Here is a 23,903-nt window from a genome sequence, read left to right on the forward strand (position 1 = left end):
TCACAATCACCAGTTTAAAGAGGAAAGGGTTACGCTTATGTTTATGTTCTCTCTGGCTCTCGTAGGAGGCGGTCGCATTTTCTCCCTCTCCGCTCCTTATCTTTCCTGCTAGCTTCTCTGGTCTTGTCTTGTCTACCCCGGGTCTCTCTACTATTGACACCATCTTCTGAAGGAGAAGTTTGGGCACGGGGGAGCCCACCTGCCCTGATGGAACGACGCCGGCTGGATATGCCATGGATGGATGGGAGAAGTGGGGCGTGGTATGTCTGGCGCCTCTTTCCATTGAGGACAATGAAGATGTATACCTATTTGGACTTATGATCGTGGGCTTTCTGCTGATTGGATTAGGCGGTGCCCTGGTTTATCGGAAAATTAGAAGAGTTGAGTCAGTTGTAAACAGTCCAAGGAAACTGACCAACACGATTGATGGGACGGGCAGAGCCGTTGGCGCACAGACTGGGACTGTGAGTAGAAGCTTCGATTCCATCAAGGAGCAACTAACGGCTTTGAACGCCAAGATTGAACGTCTGGAAGACCAGTGCAAAAATGGAACTTTGAATCAGAGGGACTCCTAGCTCAAAATTCAGCTCAGGTCTCTGATTCTAACAAGCTGAACTTTATCTGTTTTGGCTGCTCCTGCTATCAGCGGCCTTGGCTGTGGAAGCCAATTTCGCTGCAATGTTGTACTTGTATAACTTTGTATGTGACAAAAAAGATCTATCTATCTATCTTGGAACAGAGAATGAGAATTAGCTAACGTAACGTTAGCTGTGTTCAGGAGCCATATTTAAGTGGAACAGAAAAAAGAAAATAAAAATCAAACGTTTGTCCTCTGCTGTTCATTTAAATTATTAGCGACACATAAAACATTTAAAGTCAGTAGGAGAGCTGCACAAATCAACATTAAAACAAGACTCTCTGGAAAATTACACGTTTATAGCTGTGTCTGGTTCCAGCTGCATTTGGTCAGAACAAGGACGTCAAAATAAAAGTCTTTAAAAATACAGACATATTGAAAAACGCTTCTTTTTTAACTGGAAAACACAAAATATAAGCTTTTATATACGATACACATTGTTCTAAACTGATGTATAATCCCCACTCCAAAAAACTTGTGTTTCTTGGAGAAATATTCAAGGCTTAACAGGTTAAAGAGTAAAGAGAAGAGAATCAAAATCTTATTTAATTTACATCAGTTCATTTATGAAGTGAAACAGAGGAGAAATTAAATGCTTGACTTAGTTTTGGAATTTCCCTGGTGCACATAGGGATTAATATTAAAGCAGTGAGATGTGTTTATACTTAGCATATGCAGTACAGTGGAACCTCTACCTACGAACTTGATCCGTTCTGTGACCCGGTTCGTAAGTGGAAAAGTTAGTTTCTCGAATCAATTTTCCCCATTTAAAATAATGGAAAAGCAATTAATGCGTTCCAGCCCCCGCCCCGAAAGTCACGTTTTGGAACTGATATATGTTTACAACACTCTCAAATCAGTAAAAAAATACATGTAGCGTTACTAAAAATAAAAGAGAAATACAGTGGAAACAGTAATAAAAAAGAACTAATAAAGTTGTAAGTGGTTACACATCGCTACCTTGAAGACGTGACGACTGGCTGGAGGAGTAATACAGGCACTGGCTGTATGACGGGAGGTGGGGGGTGGGTGGAATAACGGAGAGTAGGCGGTGAATGTGGAATGAATTTCGATGTCTGCTATTTACACGAATGCTAAATTGCTAAAGCTACAATGTGCTAATCTTAAAAGCTCACTCAAGTCTGGGGGCGCTGGGAGACTCGCCGATTGGGGTCAGTGGCCATTTCCCGCCGCCGGCTCGGTGGAGCCTCGAGTTCGTTTCTAGAGTCGTGGTTCGTTGGTGGAGGCAAAAAAATATTCAAATGCCCGGTTCGTATCTTGGAAAGTTCGTTAGTAGAGGCGTTCGTTAGTAGAGGTTCCACTGTCCTTCTCTTATTGTTTTGTTATTGTATTATTACTGCTCCGCTATACAGGACGAATTCCCTACAGAAATGTAATTCTTTTAAATTATGGTCCTCATTTTTGAATCCAAATTCATAATAATGCTATATTAATATTATAAAGAAGACATGGTGACAATAGTATCATCCTCTTCCATTATTGAGAAGGGAATGCATTCATTCACTTTGGGTGTGAAGTACAAGCAGTTATTACAAAATACAGTAATAAAAAAAGCAATATTAATGATAATTAGTAACTAAACTCACTTGTTTCTTTTTTTTTTTAATGGGACATATAAAGATAATCACATGCTCGATGTATCTATACTCTGAAGTGTGAATCTGGGGCCCGCCAACCCATCGGTTCTGATTCTGCTCCTCTTTTGACCTCAAGTGTATAGACTTTACAATGGCCCCGCCCCCTCGTCTGAGTCTGTCCAATCACAGCGCTGGGCCCGTGTTTATGTGAGAGCGCAAAGACGAGGTTAAACGCAGGAAAAGGAGCGCAAAGAAATAAGAGCACTGAGTAAAAACGGAGAAGAAAGAGAACAGAGTGAAAACGGCTAAAAACCAGAGCTTCTGCTCCTCGCTCCTCACTGCTGTGCGCTCGGGGTCGGGGTGAACAGCGAGCGGCTCATTATCATTTAAAGGAACAGGTGCTGAAAGCGGGCGTTCTGAACAGGGGCTGTTTACACAGGGGGAGAACACTGCTGTGGGGCTCGTGGGGTTTGGTCACAGATGTTTCATTAAGAAACAGAACTGTGTTCCACTGTGGAGAAGAGAAAATGTCCACTTTAACAACAAAACACATAACAATATAAGTCTTTAGATTAATGTATTTCTCCATCAAAGTCTGAAGATACTTCCGCTTCGTGCAGTGATACAGCCTCTGCTCTGGGTGAATAAACGGGTGACATTAGGGATTCCTCACTCTAGTAACACTTCACACTCTGAGCATGAATATGGATTCTCTTCGGTGTGAATGCGCTGGTGTATTTTGAGGGTATCACTCCTTTTAAAACCGAGCCCACACTCAGTACACTGATGCGGTTTCCCTCCTGTGTGAATATACCTGTGTTTTTGGAGATTACTCTGTTGAGTAAAACTCTTCCCGCACTCTGAACACTGATACGGTTTCTCTCCCGTGTGAATGAGCTGGTGTCTTTGAAGATTACACTTTAGATTAAAACTCCTGTCACACTCTGAACAGGAATACGGTTTCTCTCCTGTGTGGAGGCGCTGGTGTTTTTTAAGATTACCCTTAAGATTAAAACTCTTCCCACAGTCCGGGCACCGATACGGATTCTCTCCAGTGTGAACACGCTTGTGTATTTTGAGAGTTTCACTCCTTCTAAAACTTATCCCACACTCTGAGCACTGATACGGAGTCTCTCCGGTGTGAATCAGCTGGTGTTGTTGAAAATACCTCAGTCTTGTAAAACTCATCCCACACTCTGAACAGTAATAGGGTTTCTCCCCTGTGTGAGTGCGCTGGTGCGTTTGGAGAGAGCCCAACTGCGTAAAACTCTTTCCGCATTCTAAGCAGTGATACGGCTTCTCTCCTGTGTGGAGGCGTTGGTGTGTATGGAGATTGCCCAGTTGATTAAAACACTTCCCACACTCTGAACACTGATAAGGTTTCTCTCCTGTGTGAACGCGCTGATGTTCCTGGAGTCTTGTTGGTCTAGTAAAACGTTTCCCACACTCTAAACAGTAATAGGGTTTCTCTCCGGTGTGAGTGAGCTGATGTGTTTGGAGAGAGCCCAGTTGAGTAAAACTCTTCCCACACTCCAGGCACTGATATGGTTTCTCTCCAGTGTGGAGGCGCTGGTGCGTTTGGAGATTACTCTGTTGAGTAAAACTCTGCCCACACTCTGAACACTGATACGGTTTCTCTCCTGTGTGAATGCGCTGGTGGATTTGAAGTTTGCCCAGGTGAGTAAAACTCTTCCCACACTCCAGGCACTGATACGGTTTCTCTCCTGTGTGAATGAGTTGGTGTATTTTGAGATTACTCTGTTTAGTAAAACACTTCCCACATTCCAGGCACTGATACGGTTTCTCTCCTGTGTGAATGCGCTGGTGATCTTGGAGATGCCCTACTTGAATAAAACTCTGCCCACACTCTGAACACTGATACGGTTTCTCTCCTGTGTGGAGGTGTTGGTGTTTTTTGACAGAGCTCTTTTTATTAAAACACTTCCCACACTCGGGACACTGATACGGTTTCTCTCCGGTGTGAATGAGCTGGTGCTGCTTCACAGAACTCTGTTTAGTGAAACTCTTTCCACACTCTGAGCAGATATATGTTTTAGCTTTTTCTGTTGTTTTCGGTGTTAGTCTGTCGAAGGTATTTGTGTAAGAAGGAGCCGGAGATGTTTCCTGAGAACTCGAACTTTGCCACGCTGTGTCCTCGCACTTAATCTCTCCTGATTTAATCATCGTTGTGCAAGTCGATGGAAGTTTCTTCTTTATGTGTTTGTGGAAAGACAGGAGAATATTTGGAGGTTCTTCTTTTCTGGAAGAGAAAAAGAAAAAAGGCAGGTGATATTTAATATCATATTAAACCACAATTGCAAAGTGGGAGATGCACGGTGTGGAACAGTGAGCAGGTTCGCCTCCCAGTGCTGGGATCTTGGGTTCAAGTCCCATATGGTTGGAGTTTCCATGTTCTCCCTGTATCTGTGTGGGTTTCCTCTGGTTTCCTCACACAGTCCAAAAACGTGGAGGTTAAGTGAATGAGTGTGTGTGTGTGAATGAATGTCTGTATGCCCAGATATGGCTCATATCTGTATCCTGGGTGAAACCCTGGTGCCCGATGCAGTCCTCCAGGTGGATGGTGTTCCTAGTTGCTGCTGACTATTGAAACTGCGGTGAAGGTCGAGGGACGCGCTCCTTGGATCCACGTGACGCACTGCAAGAAGGCACCAACCTTACGCCGTGAAGCAAGAATAAATGTTTTCCAACTGTTAATCATTTGGCTGATGTTGTTGGCACTAGCATTGACTAGGCCATTTCAAGGTTCAGGCTATCCCAGCGATGCCATACGATCAGGTATAAATCTTTGGCATCAAAAAGCTAAATACACTGTTACAACAGCCACAGATTCATCATGTTATGTGTGTATGAGCGCCCGGGACGTTCCCATTATCATTTCCTTACAATGCTTCCACTTGTGCCAAATACATGAGAGAAATGCATCCAGATCCATTAAAGATAGAATGCTTACTTCAGGGGAATAAAGACTAAAATGTGTAGGGATGAAGACATCCTAGATCAGTCAATAAGGAAGGCTATATGTGTCCTAGAGATTGTGAATTTATACATCGTGAATGTCCCACATGGCTTAAGTCTTTCTTAATGTTGGCCACTACAGGGATGATTGAAAACCCAGATGATTATGTTGACGATTTGGAGGCTCCCTATGAGTGGACACCAGAAACTTGTCAAAAGACATAATGTGTATCGTAGCGAACCGCTTGCGCCCTTAAGCAATAGAAGTGGGATATTTTCCAGGGCATTGCTCCATCATGTGGGTGGTTGATCAAAATTAAAAAGTGTTTCAACTGGGGTCTAATTACACAACTACATTTCAGAACGTGCATACTCTCTATCGCCCACGTTACACGCAGTTGGTGACTCAACGGAGACCAAGGGCTGACATGTTTTAGCGGTGTGGTAATGGAGGGCGTCTTAGATCGACCCTTCCTTCAAATTGGACAGGTACATGAGCACTAGTCACGTTGGCAGAGCCGACACTTATTTTTCCTGAATTCAAATAGTCTGACCTTCCGACTCAAAAGGTAGTTGGCAGGGCCAAGAGAAATTTAATGGGAGACTGTTTGATTTACTTAGATGCAATAGGCATTCCACGTGGGGTCCCCGATGAAAGCGCGAAACCCTATAGCAGCAGGGTTTGAGTCTATTTTCGTATGGGTAACGGTCAACGAAAATGTGGATTGGATAAATATCATATATAATCAACAACGTCTGGCCAATATGACTCGTGACACGCTGAGAATTCTGGGGGAACAGATGCATTACACTTCACAAATGACCCATCAGAACCGAATTGCCCTAGATATGATTTTGGCTGAAAAGAGAGGTGTCTGTCACATGTTTGGTGATCACTGCTGCACTTTCAAGTACATCCCTCACCGTCGGCGACCATTTTTCCTGACAGTAATAAAATAGGAGATAACGAGGCACCAATAAGGGAATGTTTGGGTTGATGCAACGAGACATGATGTAATAACGCCCAAATGACACACATGATGGGCGGCACGGTGGTGCAGCAGGTAGGTGTTGCAGTCACACAGCTCCAGGGACCTGGAGGTTGTGAGTTCAATTCCTGCTCCGGGTGACTGTCTGTGAGGAGTTGGTGTGTTCTCCCTGTGTCTGCGTGGGTTTCCTCCGGGTGAATGTCTATGAGGAGTTGGTGTGTTCTCCCTGTGTCTGCGTGGGTTTCCTCCGGGTGCTCCGGTTTCCTCCCACAGTCCAAAAACACACGTTGGTAGATGGATTGGCGACTCAAAAGTGTCCGTAGGTGTGAGTGAATGTGTGTGTGTCTGTGTTGCCCTGTGAAGGACTGGCGCCCCCTCCACGGTGTATTCCCACCTTGCGCCCAATGATTCCAGGTAGGCTCTGGACGCACTGCGACCCTGAATTGGATAAGCGGTTACAGATAATGAATGAATGAATGGCACACATGATAGTGTACATGACTGGAGTCCTATATATACTGTATGATTTTGTTTAATAAAAGAGATAATGAGCGAATGCTTGACTCTGTGTCTTTGTTTCTCTGATTTCTCCTCGGGCCTGAGAATCGGTCTTCCTTCCTGGTTGCACTTAGACAATTGCCATAACAAATCCCTGAGGATTTGCTGAGGTGTCAACCTCCACTAACCCTCTGAACAGTGCCTGTCAGTCCCGGCTAACCCTCTCCCCTCACTCGTGATATAGTCACATATATAGGAGACTGCAGTTCGTGACATAGTCGTGACATATTTTCGACATTTTATGAGACAATATCACAATTATAAGTGAATGGGTAATTACCATAAAAACACTATGTGACAGTAACACGAAATCTCTTCCTCATTTAGGCGTCATTACCATCCGTTAATACCACTGTCTTATTTTTATTTATGGAAAATATAACGTTACTAATTCATTATTTGCTAAAATATCGAAGCAAACAACGGCTAGAGAAATGTCCTTTTCAGTGTTAACCTTTTGAAAATAACGTTAAGTGAAAGAAATGTTCTCGTTAGAGTTGAAGCTAAAGTTGGACACCAATAATAAACATTGTTTAGGAGAAATATTATAATAAAATATTTTATGCCTTTGTTGGAATAAGAACCTATGTTGTGTAATTCGCATTATGCCTTTTTCTATGTTGTGAGTGATGATGGCTGTAATGAGGAGGAGGTTTTGTGTTACTGTCGCATAGTGTTTTTATGGTAATTACCCATTCACTTATGATTGTGATATTGTTGCATAAAATGTCAAAAATATGCGACTACGTCACGAACTGCAGTCTCCTACATATGTGACTATATCACGAGTGTGTGAGAGACCAGGTTGCTCTCACACACCCACTCCTTACTTCAGTACCACACGTCCTAATTTACCTCGCACACACACACACACAGCCTTTACCTTCAGTACCACACATCCTGATTTACCTCACACACACAACCCTTACCTTCAGTACCACACATCCTGATTTACCTCACACACACACACAGCCCTTACCTTCAGTACCACACATCCTGATTTACCTCACACACACACACAACCCTTACCTTCAGTACCACACATCCTGATTTACCTCACACACACACAGCCCTTACCTTCAGTACCACACATCTTTATTTACCTCACACGCACACACAGCCCTTACCTTCAGTACTACACATCTTTATTTACCTCACACGCACACACAGCCCTTACCTTCAGTACCACACATCCTGATTTACCTCACACACACAGCCCTTACCTTCAGTACCACACATCCTTATTTACCTCACACACACAGCCCTTACCTTCAGTACCACACATCTTTATTTACCTCACACACACACAGTCCTTACCTTCAGTACCACACATCCTGATTTACCTCACACACACAGCCCTTACCTTCAGCACCACACATCCTGATTTACCTCACACACACAGCCCTTACCTTCAGTACCACACATCCTTATTTACCTCACACACACAGTCCTTACCTTCAGTACCACACATCCTGATTTACCTCACACACACACACACAGCCCTTACCTTCAGTACCACACATCCTGATTTACCTCACACACACAGCCCTTACCTTCAGTACCACACATCCTGATTTACCTCACACACACAGCCCTTACCTTCAGTACCACACATCCTGATTTACCTCACACACACAGCCCTTACCTTCAGTACCACACATCCTGATTTACCTCACACACACAGCCCTTACCTTCAGTACCACACATCCTGATTTACCTCACACACACAGCCCTTACCTTCAGTACCACACATCTTTATTTACCTCACACACACACAGTCCTTACCTTCAGTACCACACATCCGGATTTACCTCACACACACACACACACACACACAGCCCTTACCTTCAGTACCACACATCTTTATTTACCTCACACACACACACAGCCCTTACCTTCAGTACCACACATCTTTATTTACCTCACACACACACAGTCCTTACCTTCAGTACCACACATCCGGATTTACCTCACACACACACAGCCCTTACCTTCAGTACCACACATCCTGATTTACCTCACACACACAGCCCTTACCTTCAGTACCACACATCTTTATTTACCTCACACACACACAGTCCTTACCTTCAGTACCACACATCCGGATTTACCTCACACACACACACACACACAGCCCTTACCTTCAGTACCACACATCCTGATTTACCACACACACACAGCCCTTACCTTCAGTACCACACATCTTTATTTACCTCACACACACACACACAGCCCTTACCTTCAGTACCACACATCCTGATTTACCTCACACACAAAACCCTTACCTTCTGTAGCACACATCCTGATTTATCACCAAAACACGGCTCTTCACCTTCAGTAACACACAGCTCCCGTACCCTGCACTGCCATTGGCTGGAACCTCATACGAGGAGCTCTGTGATTGGCCGGTTACAGCGGAGAACCTGCCCTCGTTCCCATCAGAGCGTTTCTAGTGGAGAGCAAGCAGCAGCAGGTTAGGCTGCACTGTGGCTTTCTCCCTCGCTCTCTCTCTCACACACACGCGCGCGCCTGCTGTGTGTAGAGCGTTGTGAAGGCGAGGCTGTGTTGAGGAACAGGGCGAGCCTGAAATTAATATATTTATAAAGCGCTGCCTGTTTTTCCTCTGATATCGTCTCCATATCTCCACAGTTTCTGTCAACACCGGGGTTTGTAAAAACGGGAAATTCACCCCCCATCATAAGCTCCCAGTAACATGGACAACACTGTCTTTACAACACTAGCGCCTCTGCTGGCTGGTGGCAATATGACGTGTAGCGCCCCCCCCCCCCTTTATTTTTAATGTGATTTACAAAGAAAAAAAGGGGAAAAACAAAATTACTATAATAAAAATTTAATGACAATTTAAAACCAGCAAGGCCATATATATTAAAAACAAAAAAAATAAAAAATATAAATAACAAAAAAGGAACGTATTATTATTATTATTTAATGGACAAATAGCCTTTTGATCTTTCTACGTTTTTTCCAATGAGCTACATTTTGAAAAAAATGAGTAAGGTCAGAAATAAAGGAATTAACAGAGGGCCATTTACAAATATGAATATGATATTTGATAGTTCCAAGGTTTTGGGGAATATTTGCGTCTCAGTTGCACCGTTAAACCTCTGTAAGCTGCTAATGTAGTTAGCAATTATGCTTTTGGGAAAACATTAAAAACACCTCACCATTTAGCTCACATTAAATTATTAAATATATTTTATATTACTGTAATTAAACAGGTTTATATCAAATGCACATTTTGTTAAAGAGAGAGGTTCATGTAAAGACCAGCAGGAGTCAGTGCAGTGTCAAATTATTTTTATTCCTGAGGTTAACCCCACATCCCCCACCACTCACTCTCTCTCACACACTCACACACACACTTATAGGACAGTGTTTCAGTCAAACATTCATTCCTTCACATTGTTGTAATTCAGATCAGATTTTCCAAATGTTCACATTGTGAAATTCATAGACTTTATAGTTTCCTATTGACCCATTAACATCCACTGCCCCCAGCAGAAAAAGCCCTGAATAAACCTCAGAACATTCCCCAAACTCACTGTACCGCTGTTAATAAAGTATCCTCACTGTACCGCTCCCATTAAAGTAACCTCACTGCAGCGCCCGCATTAAAGTAACCTCACTGCAGCGCCCGCATTAAAGTAACCTCACTGCAGCGCCCGCATTACAGTAGCCTCACTGTACCGCTCCCATTACAGTAGCCTCACTGTACCGCTCCCATTACAGTAGCCTCACTGTACCGCTCCCATTACAGTAGCCTCACTGTACCGCTCCCATTACAGTAGCCTCACTGTACCGCTCCCATTACAGTAGCCTCACTGTACCGCTCCCATTACAGTAACCCCACTGTAGCCCTCGCATTACAGTAACCCCACTGTAGCGCCCGCATTACAGTAACTCCACTGCAGCGCCCGCATTACAGTAACCCCACTGTAGCGCCCGCATTACAGTAACCTCACTGCAGCGCCCGCATTACAGTAACCTCACTGTAGCGCTCGCATTACAGTAACCTCACTGTAGCGCCTGCATTACAGTAACCCCACTGTAGCGCCCGCATTACAGTAACCTCACTGTAGCGCCTGCATTACAGTAACCCCACTGTAGCCCTCGCATTACAGTAACCTCACTGTAGCCCTCGCATTACAGTAACCTCACTGCAGCCCTCGCATTACAGTAACCTCACTGCAGCATTACAGTAACCTCACTGCAGCGCCCGCATTACAGTAACTCCACTGCAGCGCCCGCATTACAGTAACTCCACTGCAGCGCCCGCATTACAGTAACCCCACTGCAGCGCCCGCATTACAGTAACTCCACTGCAGCGCCCGCATTACAGTAACCCCACTGCAGCGCCCGCATTACAGTAACCCCACTGTAGCGCCTGCATTACAGTAACTCCACTGCAGCGCCCGCATTACAGTAACCTCACTGTAGCGCCCGCATTACAGTAACCTCACTGTAGCGCCCGCATTACAGTAACTCCACTGCAGCGCCCGCATTACAGTAACTCCACTGCAGCGCCCGCATTACAGTAACCTCACTGTAGCGCCCGCATTACAGTAACCTCACTGCAGCGCCCGCATTACAGTAACCTCACTGCAGCGCCCGCATTACAGTAACCCCACTGTATATGAACCCGTGCCATGACCCTCTTTGCACTGAAGTTCACTATCCCTGAGAATATTTTATTACAGGTTAAAGATGAAAACCTGGACTCAGAGCAGAAACACTGACCTGCACGGTACATTGGTTTAGACAGGAAACATTCATCAATGCCCTTTATGTGTTTACTTTCCATTTTCTAATGCTTTTCATATTGTTATGAGCCGATAGAGAGGGAGACACAGAATGGCTACACGCACACACACACACACACCATTTAATAAAAGACACTTCAGCTACTAGAAGTTTGCCAGGGCCCTGTGTAACATCTTTATCCAGAGTCATTTACTTTATAAAAAAAACAAAAACATATTGACCTAAATATAATGCTTGAATAAATACTGTATGTAAACCTTTTCCAGTTTCTGTTTATGAATATAAATATTATTACAGTCCTTTCATTAAACAAACTCCTTATTGTTTTTATAATTCACTTATAATTTCACCTTTAGAATCTAATCTGGTTTAGTACCTGGTTTATTTTATGGCTCATTCACAGGGTGCTTTCTTTAGACACGTCTTGAAGATCTTATATGTTATTTCTATAATCATTATTAAACACAGCATATCCTGTGCACTATTGCTCACGTGAGTGTGTGTGTGTGTGTGTGTGTGTATACACAGTACAGCAGTCAGTACAGCGATGCTGGAGTCTGGAGAACGTTGTGCAGTGATTTATTTGAGTTCTCCACAGTCGGTGATGGTGATTCTTTTGGAGGTTTTTCCAGAGCGAGATCCCAGAGCTTCCACCTGTTTCACAACAGCCATCCCATCCTTTACACTTCCAAACACCACATGCCGCCCATCCAACCTGCAGTATGTACACACACAATACATTTTATGACTATCATTTCTCAGAATTCCAGTGAGGGTCAGGGGCTGGTGTCTGTGATTAGTTGTGGATCACACACACGTCACTCAAACTCATCCAAAAACGTACTAAATTTAGCTCCACTGCTCCAATTTTCCAGGTTTCCACTGGGAAAATTAAATGAATAACTCTTTTAAGTGAAAATATGACACTCCATAAATAACGTGTGCATGAGAGTCTGAGAGAGATGGAGATCTGGGACGTACCACTCAGTTTTAACCGTGCAGATGAAGAACTGGGAGCCATTGGTGTTGGGTCCAGCATTGGCCATGGAGAGGATACCTACACAACACACAGATTCAGCTGTAAACATGGGCTCATTTCAAACAGTGTGCATTTACACACAGACACACACAGTTTATTCTGCTCTGACTGCACTCACATTTCATTCACACCTGTCTTTTCCACCTGGAATTACCTGCTCCAGTGTACTATCAGTGTTACAGTCAGTCATATCACTCACCAAAACCAACCATAGATGTGTAACATGGAGAAACGGAGCAGGGTTATTCTGGGAATATTGTGGTTTCTGACGGAGCTGAGCACAGAAGTGTTTACACTTTCACAAAAAACACCATCCATCCATCCATTATCTGTAACCCTTATCCAGATCAGGGTCACGGTGGGTCCAGAGCCTACCTGGAATCATTGGGCGCAAGGCGGGAATACACCCTGGAGGGGGCGCCAGTCCTTCACAGGGCAACACACACACACACATTCACTCACACCTACGGTCACTTGGAGTCCCCAAGTGCGTGCGTTTTTGGACTGCGGGAGGAAACCGGAGCACCCGGAGGAAACCCACGCATACACAGAGAGAACACACCAACTCCTCACAGACAGTCACCCGGAGGAAACCCACGCAGACACAGGGAGAACACACCAACTCCTCACAGACAGTCACCCGGAGGAAACCCACGCAGACACAGGGAGAACACACCACACTCCTCACAGACAGTCACCCGGAGGAAACCCACGCAGACACAGGGAGAACACACCAACTCCTCACAGACAGTCACCCAGAGTGGGAATCAAACCCACAACCTCCAGGTCCCTGGAGCTGTGTGACTACCTGCTGCGCCACCGTGTCGCACAAAAAACACCAAAGAACGTAAATGTAAAAGAAAGAGTTACAACAGAGGGCCATTTAAACCTTATTCTGAAAAGTGTGGTCTAATGGCGGCTGAGCGCTCTGGCCCCTGCTCCAAAGCCGTGTCCTCGCCGCTCGGATCAGAGTGGTCTCTTAAACCTACAGAGCCGAGTGTCGACCACACAACGAGAAGAGTGGATCTCTCTCCATGGATTTATTCTCTATTACGTCTCATTTTACTTTTCTCTCAGTCCAGCCCTCGTCCATTTACGTTACAAGTCTGAACGATAAATCACAGGGAATCTGACATGTTCAGATCAGATCAAATTCATTGCGAAACCAGCTCTAAATGTGTCAAGGCTGACTGGAAAGGGTCCAACTTCTTGTGTTTAACGGCCAGTTAGCTCAGGTTTAAGCCCACTCCGGCTCCAAACAAGGCAGGACTAGTCTCTCCCTCAGACACTCCTGAGAGACGCCTGTTGTTGTTGTGGTAGATACAGTGTGTACCTGGATTAGGAAAAGTGCCCTAAACCAATAAAACCTTTATATTATTATTATCATCTTCACTATCATTATATTATTAATTATTATTACTATTATTATTATATGGCAGCACGGTGGTGCAGCAGGTTAGTGTCGCAGTCACACAGCTCCTGGGACCTGGAGGTTGTGGGTTCAATTCCCGCTCCAGGTGACTGTCTGTGAGGAGTGTGGTGTGTTCTCCCTGTGTCTGCGTGGGTTTCCTCCGGGTGACTGTCTGTGAGGAGTGTGGTGTGTTCTCCCTGTGTCTGCGTGGGTTTCCTCCGGGTGACTGTCTGTGAGGAGTTTGGTGTGTTCTCCCTGTGTCTGCGTGGGTTTCCTCCGGGTGACTGTCTGTGAGGAGTGTGGTGTGTTCTCCCTGTGTCTGCGTGGGTTTCCTCCGGGTGACTGTCTGTGAGGAGTGTGGTGTGTTCTCCCTGTGTCTGCGTAGTTTCCTCCAGGTGACTGTCTGTGAGGAGTGTGGTGTGTTCTCCCTGTGTCTGCGTGGGTTTCCTCCGGGTGACTGTCTGTGAGGAGTGTGGTGTGTTCTCCCTGTGTCTGCGTGGGTTTCCTCCGGGTGACTGTCTGTGAGGAGTGTGGTGTGTTCTCCCTGTGTCTGCGTGGGTTTCCTCCGGGTGACTGTCTGTGAGGAGTTTGGTGTGTTCTCCCTGTGTCTGCGTGGGTTTCCTCCGGGTGACTGTCTGTGAGGAGTGTGGTGTGTTCTCCCTGTGTCTGCGTGGGTTTCCTCCGGGTGACTGTCTGTGAGGAGTGTGGTGTGTTCTCCCTGTGTCTGCGTAGTTTCCTCCGGGTGACTGTCTGTGAGGAGTGTGGTGTGTTCTCCCTGTGTCTGCGTAGTTTCCTCCAGGTGACTGTCTGTGAGGAGTGTGGTGTGTTCTCCCTGTGTCTGCGTGGGTTTCCTCCGGGTGACTGTCTGTGAGGAGTGTGGTGTGTTCTCCCTGTGTCTGCGTGGGTTTCCTCCGGGTGACTGTCTGTGAGGAGTGTGGTGTGTTCTCCCTGTGTCTGCGTGGGTTTCCTCCGGGTGACTGTCTGTGAGGAGTTTGGTGTGTTCTCCCTGTGTCTGCGTGGGTTTCCTCCGGGTGACTGTCTGTGAGGAGTGTGGTGTGTTCTCCCTGTGTCTGCGTGGGTTTCCTCCGGGTGACTGTCTGTGAGGAGTGTGGTGTGTTCTCCCTGTGTCTGCGTAGTTTCCTCCAGGTGACTGTCTGTGAGGAGTGTGGTGTGTTCTCTCTGTGTCTGCGTGGGTTTCCTCCGGGTGCTCCGGTTTTCTCCCACAGTCCAAAAACACACGTTGGTAGGTGGATTGGCGCCTCAAAAGTGTCCGTAGGTGTGAGTGAGTGTTGCCCTGTGAAGGACTAGCGCCCCCTCCAGGGTGTATTCCCGCCTTGCGCCCAATGATTCCAGGTAGGCTCTGGACCCACCGTGACCCTGAATTAGATAAGCGGTTACAGATAATGAATGAATATTATTATTATATTTGACTGTATGTTAGAAAAAGTCTCGTTGAAGCTGGTTCACTGCTGGGACACGTCTTTCCTCCAGGCAGCGTAATCTGATAATGACTCTCCACATGAAGCAACACGTTTGTCTCAAACGCCAGCAGAACTGCAGTTAGATGTTTGTATCGAGGCCGAGGATTCGAGGTCCAACCCCAGCTCTCGAAAATATTGCCATGTTTTAAACTGCAGTAAAAGCAGAAGTCTGCGCTGTGTGAATTCTCCTGAAGTTTTATTCAACCACAAATTCACAAAGAAAATATATCTATCGTGCCATAGTTTCCAGCTGATCTCCATCCCCTTTCCTTTACTGACACTGTTACAGGGAACTGAGGAGTTTGAGAGTGGAGTTTTGGTCCGTTCTCACTCAGAGACTTCAGTTTCCCAACAATCCGTGGTCATCCACTGATTCCCCTCTTCGTGAGATTTCATTAGTCTCCCTGTTGTCCTGAGTTTCATTTTGGAGTGTGCTGTCGCATCATAAATGTGTTTATTTTATCAATAATGTAATATAATAAACTATTTAAGTCAATGTTTTAGAGAGAGTGCTTGCTGCAGTGAGAAAGTGCTGATTTCTGAAGGTGTGTAAACTCTGACCTGGTCCAGTGTGTTTGAGTTTAAAGTTCTCATCTGAAAATCTTGGGCCGTAGATGGACTTCCCTCCGGTGCCGTTGTGGTGGGTGAAGTCTCCTCCCTGCAGATCACACACACATTTAACACACACTAAAAGAAATATCACCGTGCAGAACATCGATGTAATTTCTCAGTTTAATATTTCTTTCCGATCTCAATGTTTGACCCTCACAGAGCTTTTCTCTTCTGTGAACACTGTCCCGCTGCAGACAGAAGGGTAACACACTGCAGGTGAACACTGGACTGGTTTTGTTTGAGGGGAAGGTCATTAACGCCACACCTCTCCATTCACCACAGAACTAACCCAACAATAACACACCTGAGTCACAACAGAATCCATTGGATTCAAGGTCCCTACCTCTGCCGCCAGGGTCTGTGTCCAACAGAAGATCTCATGTGGTCCAGGTGCGTTAACACTTCGTATTAAAACACATTTTATACAAATACAGGTTATAATTTTCACTCCTATATAAAAATTGTGTGTTGCAGAATAACTTTGTGTAACAGCCAATCAGCAGATCTGAGGTGGGGGGTGGGGGTTAACACCGCACTGAAGTTTCAGTTCCGTGAAAAGCACATCAAAACAGGAAGTTCATTACTGAGTGTGGTGGAGCACTATGCTATATGACCAACTTATTTTGTGCGTGTGTGTTTGTGTGTTGCTCCCTGACAGACTCTGTAGACCCTCCTGCCATCCAGGAGGAGACGCGTTAGAACAGGACAACTCTTAATTATTTATATTTATTTACAGTAGATTATTAACTACAGCAATAATGAAATATGAACTGTCCTTTAAAAAACATTCTGTACTTTTACAACTGTTGAAGGTATTATACAGAAAATATTCTCCCTTTCTTTGCACAATGTTCTTTTTAAACTTCTGCTGGATATTAACTGCATTTTGTTACTTTCTACTTGAACTAAGTGACGACAAATTCAATCGGTTTCTCCCTCCATCTGTAAAACGCATGTTCCACCATTCCAGTGTCGTTGAAACCCGTCCACCCCGGGCTCAAACGCCCGAGTACTCACTGCGTATTAATTCCTTTTAAAAACTGGAGCGAGTATTAAAGTACAATACAGTAAAACAGGAATATAATAAAATGTTTACTTCTGGGGCGGCATGGTGGCACTGCAGTGTTCGAGGCCTGCTCCGGGTGACTGTCTGTGAGGAGTGTGGTGTGTTCTCCCTGTGTCTGCGTGGGTTTCCTCCGGGTGACTGTCTGTGAGGAGTGTGGTGTGTTCTCTCTGTGTCCGCGTGGGTTTCCTCCGGGTGACTGTCTGTGAGAAGTGTGGTGTGTTCTCCCTGTGTCTGCGTGGGTTTCCTCCGGGTGACTGTCTGTGAGGAGTGTGGTGTGTTCTCCATGTGTCTGTGTGGGTTTCCTCCGGGTGACTGTCTGTGAGGAGTGTGATGTGTTCTCCCTGTGTCTGTGTGGGTTTCCTCCGGGTGACTGTCTGTAAGGAGTGTGGTGTGTTCTCTCTGTGTCTGCGTGGGTTTCCTCCAGGTGACTGTCTGTGAGGAGTGTGGCGTGTTCTCTCTGTGTCTGCGTGGGTTTCCTCCGGGTGACTGTCTGTTAGGAGTGTGGCGTGTTCTCTCTGTGTCTGCGTGGGTTTTCTCCAGGTGACTGTCTGTGAGGAGTGTGGTGTGTTCTCTCTGTGTCTGCGTGGGTTTCCTCCAGGTGACTGTCTGTGAGGAGTGTGGTGTGTTCTCTCTGTGTCTGCGTGGGTTTTCTCCAGGTGACTGTCTGTGAGGAGTGTGGTGTGTTCTCTCTGTGTCTGCGTGGGTTTCCTCCAGGTGACTGTCTGTGAGGAGTGTGGTGTGTTCTCTCTGTGTCTGCGTGGGTTTCCTCCAGGTGACTGTCTGTGAGGAGTGTGGTGTGTTCTCTCTGTGTCTGCGTGGGTTTCCTCCAGGTGACTGTCTGTGAGGAGTGTGGTGTGTTCTCTCTGTGTCTGCGTGGGTTTCCTCCAGGTGACTGTCTGTGAGGAGTGTGGCGTGTTCTCTCTGTGTCTGCGTGGGTTTCCTCCGGGTGACTGTCTGTGAGGAGTGTGGCGTGTTCTCTCTGTGTCTGCGTGGGTTTTCTCCAGGTGACTGTCTGTGAGGAGTGTGGCGTGTTCTCTCTGTGTCTGCGTGGGTTTTCTCCAGGTGACTGTCTGTGAGGAGTGTGGCGTGTTCTCTCTGTGTCTGCGTGGGTTTCCTCCAGGTGACTGTCTGTGAGGAGTGTGGCGTGTTCTCTCTGTGTCTGCGTGGGTTTCCTCCGGGTGACTGTCTGTGAGGAGTGTGGTGTGTTCTCTCTGTGTCTGTGTGGGTTTCCTCCGGGTGACTGTCTGTGAGGAGTGTGGTGTGTTCTCTCTGTGTCTGCGTGGGTTTCCTCCAGGTGACTGTCTGTGAGGAGTGTGGTGTGTTCTCTCTGTGTCTGCGTGGGTTTCCTCCGGGTGACTGTCTGTGAGGAGTGTGGTGTGTTCTCCATGTGTCTGCGTGGGTTTCCTCCGGGTGACTGTCTGTGAGGAGTGTGGTGTGTTCTCTCTGTGTCTGCGTGGGTTTCCTCCAGGTGACTGTCTGTGAGGAGTGTGGTGTGTTCACTCTGTGTCTGCGTGGGTTTCCTCCGGGTGACAGTCTGTGAGGAGTGTGGCGTGTTCTCTCTGTGTCTGCGTGGGTTTCCTCCCAAGCTCCAAAAACACACGTTAGTAGGTGGATTGGAGACTCAAAAGTGTCCATAGGTGTGAGTGTGTGAGTGAATGTGTGAGTGTGTGTTGCCCTGTGAAGGACTGGCGCCCCCTCAAGGGTGTGTTCCTGCCTTGCACCCAGTGATTCCGAGTAGGTTTCCGCCTTGAACCGGATAAGGGTTACAGACAATGAATGATTGATATTAAACATAAACTGTGTCCTGACATTTGCACCGGGCTTCAACACTGAGGGTCTTTACCTGACACATGAACTGCGGGATCACGCGATGGAAGATGGAACCTTTATAACCATAACCCTGTTCACCTGTACAGAGAGCCCTGAAATTCTCTAAAGAGAGAGAGAGAGAGAAATAATAGTGAGACAGAAAATAAACTTTTTTTTACAATAACACACTGAATGTGAGAATTTTAAAACACCATTTTGAACACAGTTTGTGACGTCATGAAAAGTATATTTACATCTTTACATTTGTGCGACCCCATCATGTTTAGAACAAAAGCCACCAGTACAATCAGGTCAAGCTCATTTACATATATGCAAAATAAAGATCTGTTCGTCTCGACGGGAAGCAGGCGTTGGACAGAATCTCTGTATTCAGGTTTATGTTTGTTCCAGTGGTTGAAAAGCACTGAAATGTTTATTTGTGCAGGATCAATAACTTAAAAATCATTTAATAGAAGGCTCTGTTGGCTGTGGTCAACGACACTGCATCTGTGACCTTTCCCTCCTCTTCATACTTTAAAGGATCAAACTGTAATACTGACACCAAGCGTTTAAAATCTGAACTATAATACAGTTTCAAAAACAGAAACACAGAAAAGTGTTCATCATTTCACTAAAACATCTACCTACGCAAAAAAGTGAACATGCAGCCGCCATTTCCCTGCATTTACAAGCCTTTACTCTCCAAATCCACCTTAAATACTTCAACTAGACAAGGCTGGAGTTACTTATCGATTTTCCTTTCCACTGTCGTTTAGGAGGCAGACCTTATCCACAATTTTCGTAGTCAATTACGAGTCCTAACGGCATTATTCGCCTGGTTCCTGAATTCTCTGTTGCTCCTTAAGAGCCGAAGATAGTGCTATAGCTTTTTGAAGCAACTGTTTAGACTAGAAAAGGCTGGTGTTATTTTCTCTTCAACCATAAAGCTCATTTTAGAAGGCAGATCCTTGCTTCCTGTTCACAATTCTCATTTTCAAGCATTTAGTTCCACCTTAAATGGGTCTCCAGCTACTTAATGTATACTCATTTCCAGCTTAAACAGCTATGTGAAGCTAAAGCTAGCGCTAGGTTTTATATAAATACGCTTATATTTGCAGTGTACTTCCAGGCTTGATTTCTCCGTTCCACCTTAAATGTGAGAACGTGAGGCTTTTCAAAAAAAAAAAAAAAACCTTTTCCAATCATATTGTTATTCACAGTCTTCTTTTAAAACACACAAAACACAGTCCTGACTCCTCTAACCCTGTCATCTACCACTCCCGCCTCCCCCTTAGAGCCTTCAGCTAGAGGTGGGCGGATCGATCTAAATATCGATACCAACGCTGGTATTGGTACTGATCATTCATTCATTCATTCATTATCTGTAACCCTTATCCAATTCAGGGTCACGGTGGGTGGGGGTAGGGAGCCTACCTGGAATCACTGGGCACAAGGCAGGAATACACCCTGGAGGGGGTGCCAGTCCTTCACAGGGCAACACACACTCACTCACACCTACGGACACTTTGGAGTCACCAATCCACCTACCAACGTGTGTTTTTGGACCGTGGGAGGAAACCGGAGCACCCGGAGGAAACCCACGCGGACACGTGGAGAACACACCACACTCCTCACAGACAGTCACCCGGAGCGGGAATCGAACCCACAACCTCCAGGTCCCTGGAGCTGTGTTACTGCAACACTACCTGCTGCGCCACCGTGCCGCCCTGGTACTGATCAATACTCATGTAAAAAGATCGATACTCAAACCTTTTTACTCTCCCGATAAAGTCTGTGCAAAGCCCCCCCGCTTTTGTTATTGCTTCGTCACGTTGCGAAGAGTACCGCACGCACCCCCACCCCACCCTCCCACCCCTCCTTGAATCTCAAACATCACTATGCCTCCCTTTGTATAAAACACACAAAACACCAGCCTTGGTTATTTAACGCTTGGTTATTTCATGGCTGTGAGACACTGTAGACCTGGCCACACAGTGGACTGTAAAATGATTGGACAGAGGGCGGGACACAGGAGCTCAGCTCCGGACTGGGCACTTCTCACAGAGAATATACTGATTTGGCAATGCTCTGAGAGGCAGCAGTGTTTCAGCTTTGACTGTTTTTCTTAATCTATGAACACACCCTGGACATTTTATGACTAAATGCAGTAAGTATCCTACAGATTGCTTCTTTAAGACACTCAAAGTGAAAGACACCATTAAAGTGAGTGTGTTTGTGACGGGGTAGAGGACTGTGAAGTGCGGCCTGTGAGGGGCATACACCCAAACGTACAGTGCTCAATCTGGTGGATTTATTCACACAACAGAAATCAATTAAAGACTGAAGTAACAAGAAAATAAAAGGTATTTACAATGTTTACAAAACTGTAACAGGCTTAGACACCTCTTCACAATTCACCTCACCCAGTTACTGTAAACACCAGTGCTCTCTGCCAAACAGCGGTGCGGGGAAAAGCCTCCATCCCGAGGCATCTGTACATCCCTCTCTTCTGTACAACCATCTATCCCACTCATTCCATTCATCTGTCTACTTTAGCAATCATCTGAGATACCACAGTAACACCATAGCAACCTCCTGCTATACCACAGCGACTGCACATTAGGAAGCCCCTGGTCCAATCAGAAGCTGCTTCAGAGTGTCACATGACATCTTTCACCGTGAGAAACGAGTAAAGCAAGTGGACACAGAACAGAGGAGTGTCTACAAACATTTGGACACGGAGCGTTTGAGCGTCTCACCTGCTGTTTTTGGAACAACATCAGCATTCAGCTGAAACGAGAAAGACAAGAAGAAACAATGAACAGAAGGAAACAAAGAACAACAAACTGTTGAACTAAATATTTGTTACATTATTCTTAATAAAGGAACAACAGCTCTAGAATATAAACTCATACATCTACAACAACGACAACACTTTAAAAAACACGTTTTACTCAAAAGATACAGTTTAATTATTTCACAGTTTAGTTTTATATTCGACACACATTCAGTTCCAATGACGAATGACATATTATTCCCCACAACACAAGCCTGTGCTATTTATATTTGTTTGAATTTTTTGATTTTGAAACCAAATTATTGTTCGGAACCATTAAACGCATTTCAAAATAAAGGACCACCATCACAGTGAAAGGTGTCATAAATAACTACAGGGGCGGCACGGTGGCGCAGCAGGTAGTGTTGCAGTAACACAGCTCCAGGGACCTGGAGGTTGAGGGTTCGAGTCCAGCTCCGGGTGACTGTCTGTGAGGAGTGTGGTGTGTTCTCCCTGTGTCCTCCGGGTTTCCTCCAGGTGACTGTCTGTGAGGAGTGTGGTGTGTTCTCCCTGTGTCCGCGTGGGTTTCCTCCGGGTGCTCCGGTTTCCTCCCACAGTCCAAAAACACACGTTGCAGGTGGATTGGCTACTCGAAAGTGTCCGTAGGTGTGAGTGTGTGAGTGAATGCGTGTGTGTGTCTGTGTTGCCCTGTGAAGGACTGGCGTCCCCTCCAGCCGCCTTGCGCCCGATGCTTCCAGGTAGGCTCTGGACCCACCGCGACCCTGAACTGGATAAAGGTTAAAGATAATGGATGGATGGATAAATAACTACAGCAAACCAAGCTTAAAATAAAAATTTAATTTTAATTAATTTCACATATTTACAAAACAAAACAAACAAAAATTCAGTAGCTTCTTTAGAGTAGAATCCAAAATTGTAAAAATCTAATGTTTTTTCACGGTCTGCTTCTGGAAAGCTGCAGTAACGGGGAGCATTTGGTTTTTACAATTCTACTGACTCCCAAGCTACTGAACCTTTGATATTTTAAATATTACACAATAATATTAATTCATTACTTACGTTTAACTTAACTGGACCGTGAAACCGGAAATGACGAATATTAAAATAAACGTCCCTGGACGTTCAAAATAGGTCTAAAAGTAGTCTGTCCGTCAAGGACATATTTTAAACGTCAATGGACGTCCAAAATCCATCTTAATAAGTTAGTTAAGTGGTGACCAATCGATAACGTCAGTGGACGTCCAAAACGCGTTTTATACAAGAAATTTATTTCGGGATCAATTAATAACGTCAACGGACGTCCAAAATACGTCTAATAGTCGTCTTTTCAATGTCTGTGTTTGGACGTCCTTTCAACTTTCATTTTCAACCTTAAGAGAACGTTGATTAGACGGCAGTCGTTACGTTATTTCAACGTTGAATCAACGGCTAAATGTTTACTGGGTTCCAAAAAGTTGCCAATAATTATTTAAGCCCGGTGTAAACGTCGAAGTTTAGCTGATAGTGATACTCACTTCGAAGGTGACTCGCCCGAGCGGCTGGTTGTCAGCGGCAATGTCAAAGTAAACTACCGGATTGCCGTTAGCCTGAGCCCCGCTGGAGCACATACGGACGGCCCTGAAAACCCGGGAGCAAAGCGGAATCCTTTTAGAGATTATAAACATAGCCATGATGTCTGTAACCTTTCAAACACAACTCTGTTAGACTCCTTCAGCTCGGAGACAGCGGCTACAGCAACACCACGCGTTAAAATGGGAGGCGTCTCTAACGGCTCCTTTCTCCCTACACCCTACGCCTCCTTTCTCCCTACACCCTACGCCTCCTTTCTCCCTACACCCTACGCCCTCCCTGAGAGGAAGGAGGCGACGGACATTTACAAAGGGTGCGTACGCACAAAACTGACTGAAATCTGCGTACGTAACATCCCACGCAGAAACTGATTTATAAAGAAATACTTTGCGTACAGATGAGCGTATATTTAAGCGTATATTTGACCCATGCGCGGCCATAAGACTTTGCGCAAATTGAGAGAGCGCAAATTGATGACCTCATGTGGTAAAATAGAGAATTGCAAGTAAATGTGCAAAGCATCCTCACACATCTGTCTATAGGATTAAAACACAAAGAATAAAGGAGAATTAAGATTAA

At 45.4% G+C, this 23,903-nt stretch overlaps 2 protein-coding genes across 2 annotated transcripts; both read right to left on the reverse strand.

Annotated features, from left to right (window-relative positions):
* Positions 1 to 639: 639 nt before the first annotated feature.
* On the reverse strand, positions 640 to 9,111 carry LOC136691309 (zinc finger protein 420-like). The gene is made up of 2 exons (XM_066663812.1): positions 9,044 to 9,111; positions 640 to 4,495 (listed from the first exon to the last, which is right to left on the reverse strand). Exon 2 carries the CDS (start codon positions 4,417 to 4,419, stop codon positions 2,905 to 2,907), a length of 1,515 nt encoding a protein of 504 aa, XP_066519909.1. The 5' UTR covers positions 4,420 to 4,495; positions 9,044 to 9,111; the 3' UTR covers positions 640 to 2,904.
* An 846-nt stretch (positions 9,112 to 9,957) lies between these two features.
* On the reverse strand, positions 9,958 to 23,556 carry ppifb (peptidylprolyl isomerase Fb). Its single transcript, XM_066664233.1, has 6 exons — positions 23,270 to 23,556; positions 21,718 to 21,748; positions 18,993 to 19,081; positions 16,033 to 16,129; positions 12,522 to 12,597; positions 9,958 to 12,255 (listed from the first exon to the last, which is right to left on the reverse strand). Exons 1-6 carry the CDS (start codon positions 23,423 to 23,425, stop codon positions 12,120 to 12,122), a joined length of 585 nt encoding a protein of 194 aa, XP_066520330.1. The 5' UTR covers positions 23,426 to 23,556; the 3' UTR covers positions 9,958 to 12,119.
* Positions 23,557 to 23,903: the final 347 nt, after the last annotated feature.

The sequence above is a fragment of the Hoplias malabaricus genome, chromosome 3, assembly GCF_029633855.1.
Source record: "Hoplias malabaricus isolate fHopMal1 chromosome 3, fHopMal1.hap1, whole genome shotgun sequence".
Lineage (NCBI taxonomy): Eukaryota > Metazoa > Chordata > Actinopteri > Characiformes > Erythrinidae > Hoplias > Hoplias malabaricus.

Bases quoted from the DNA above. Each gene is read 5' to 3' on its own strand.
- LOC136691309 (XM_066663812.1), bottom strand. From the start codon at position 4,419: ATGATTAAATCAGGAGAGATTAAGTGCGAGGACACAGCGTGGCAAAGT.
- ppifb (XM_066664233.1), bottom strand. From the start codon at position 23,425: ATGGCTATGTTTATAATCTCTAAAAGGATTCCGCTTTGCTCCCGGGTT. The intron at 19,082-21,717 runs GTGAGACGCTCA...CTCTCTCTTTAG, and splicing joins TGTTGTTCCAAAAACAGCAG to AGAATTTCAGGGCTCTCTGT. The intron at 16,130-18,992 runs GTAAAGACCCTC...TGTGATCTGCAG, and splicing joins TCCCGCAGTTCATGTGTCAG to GGAGGAGACTTCACCCACCA.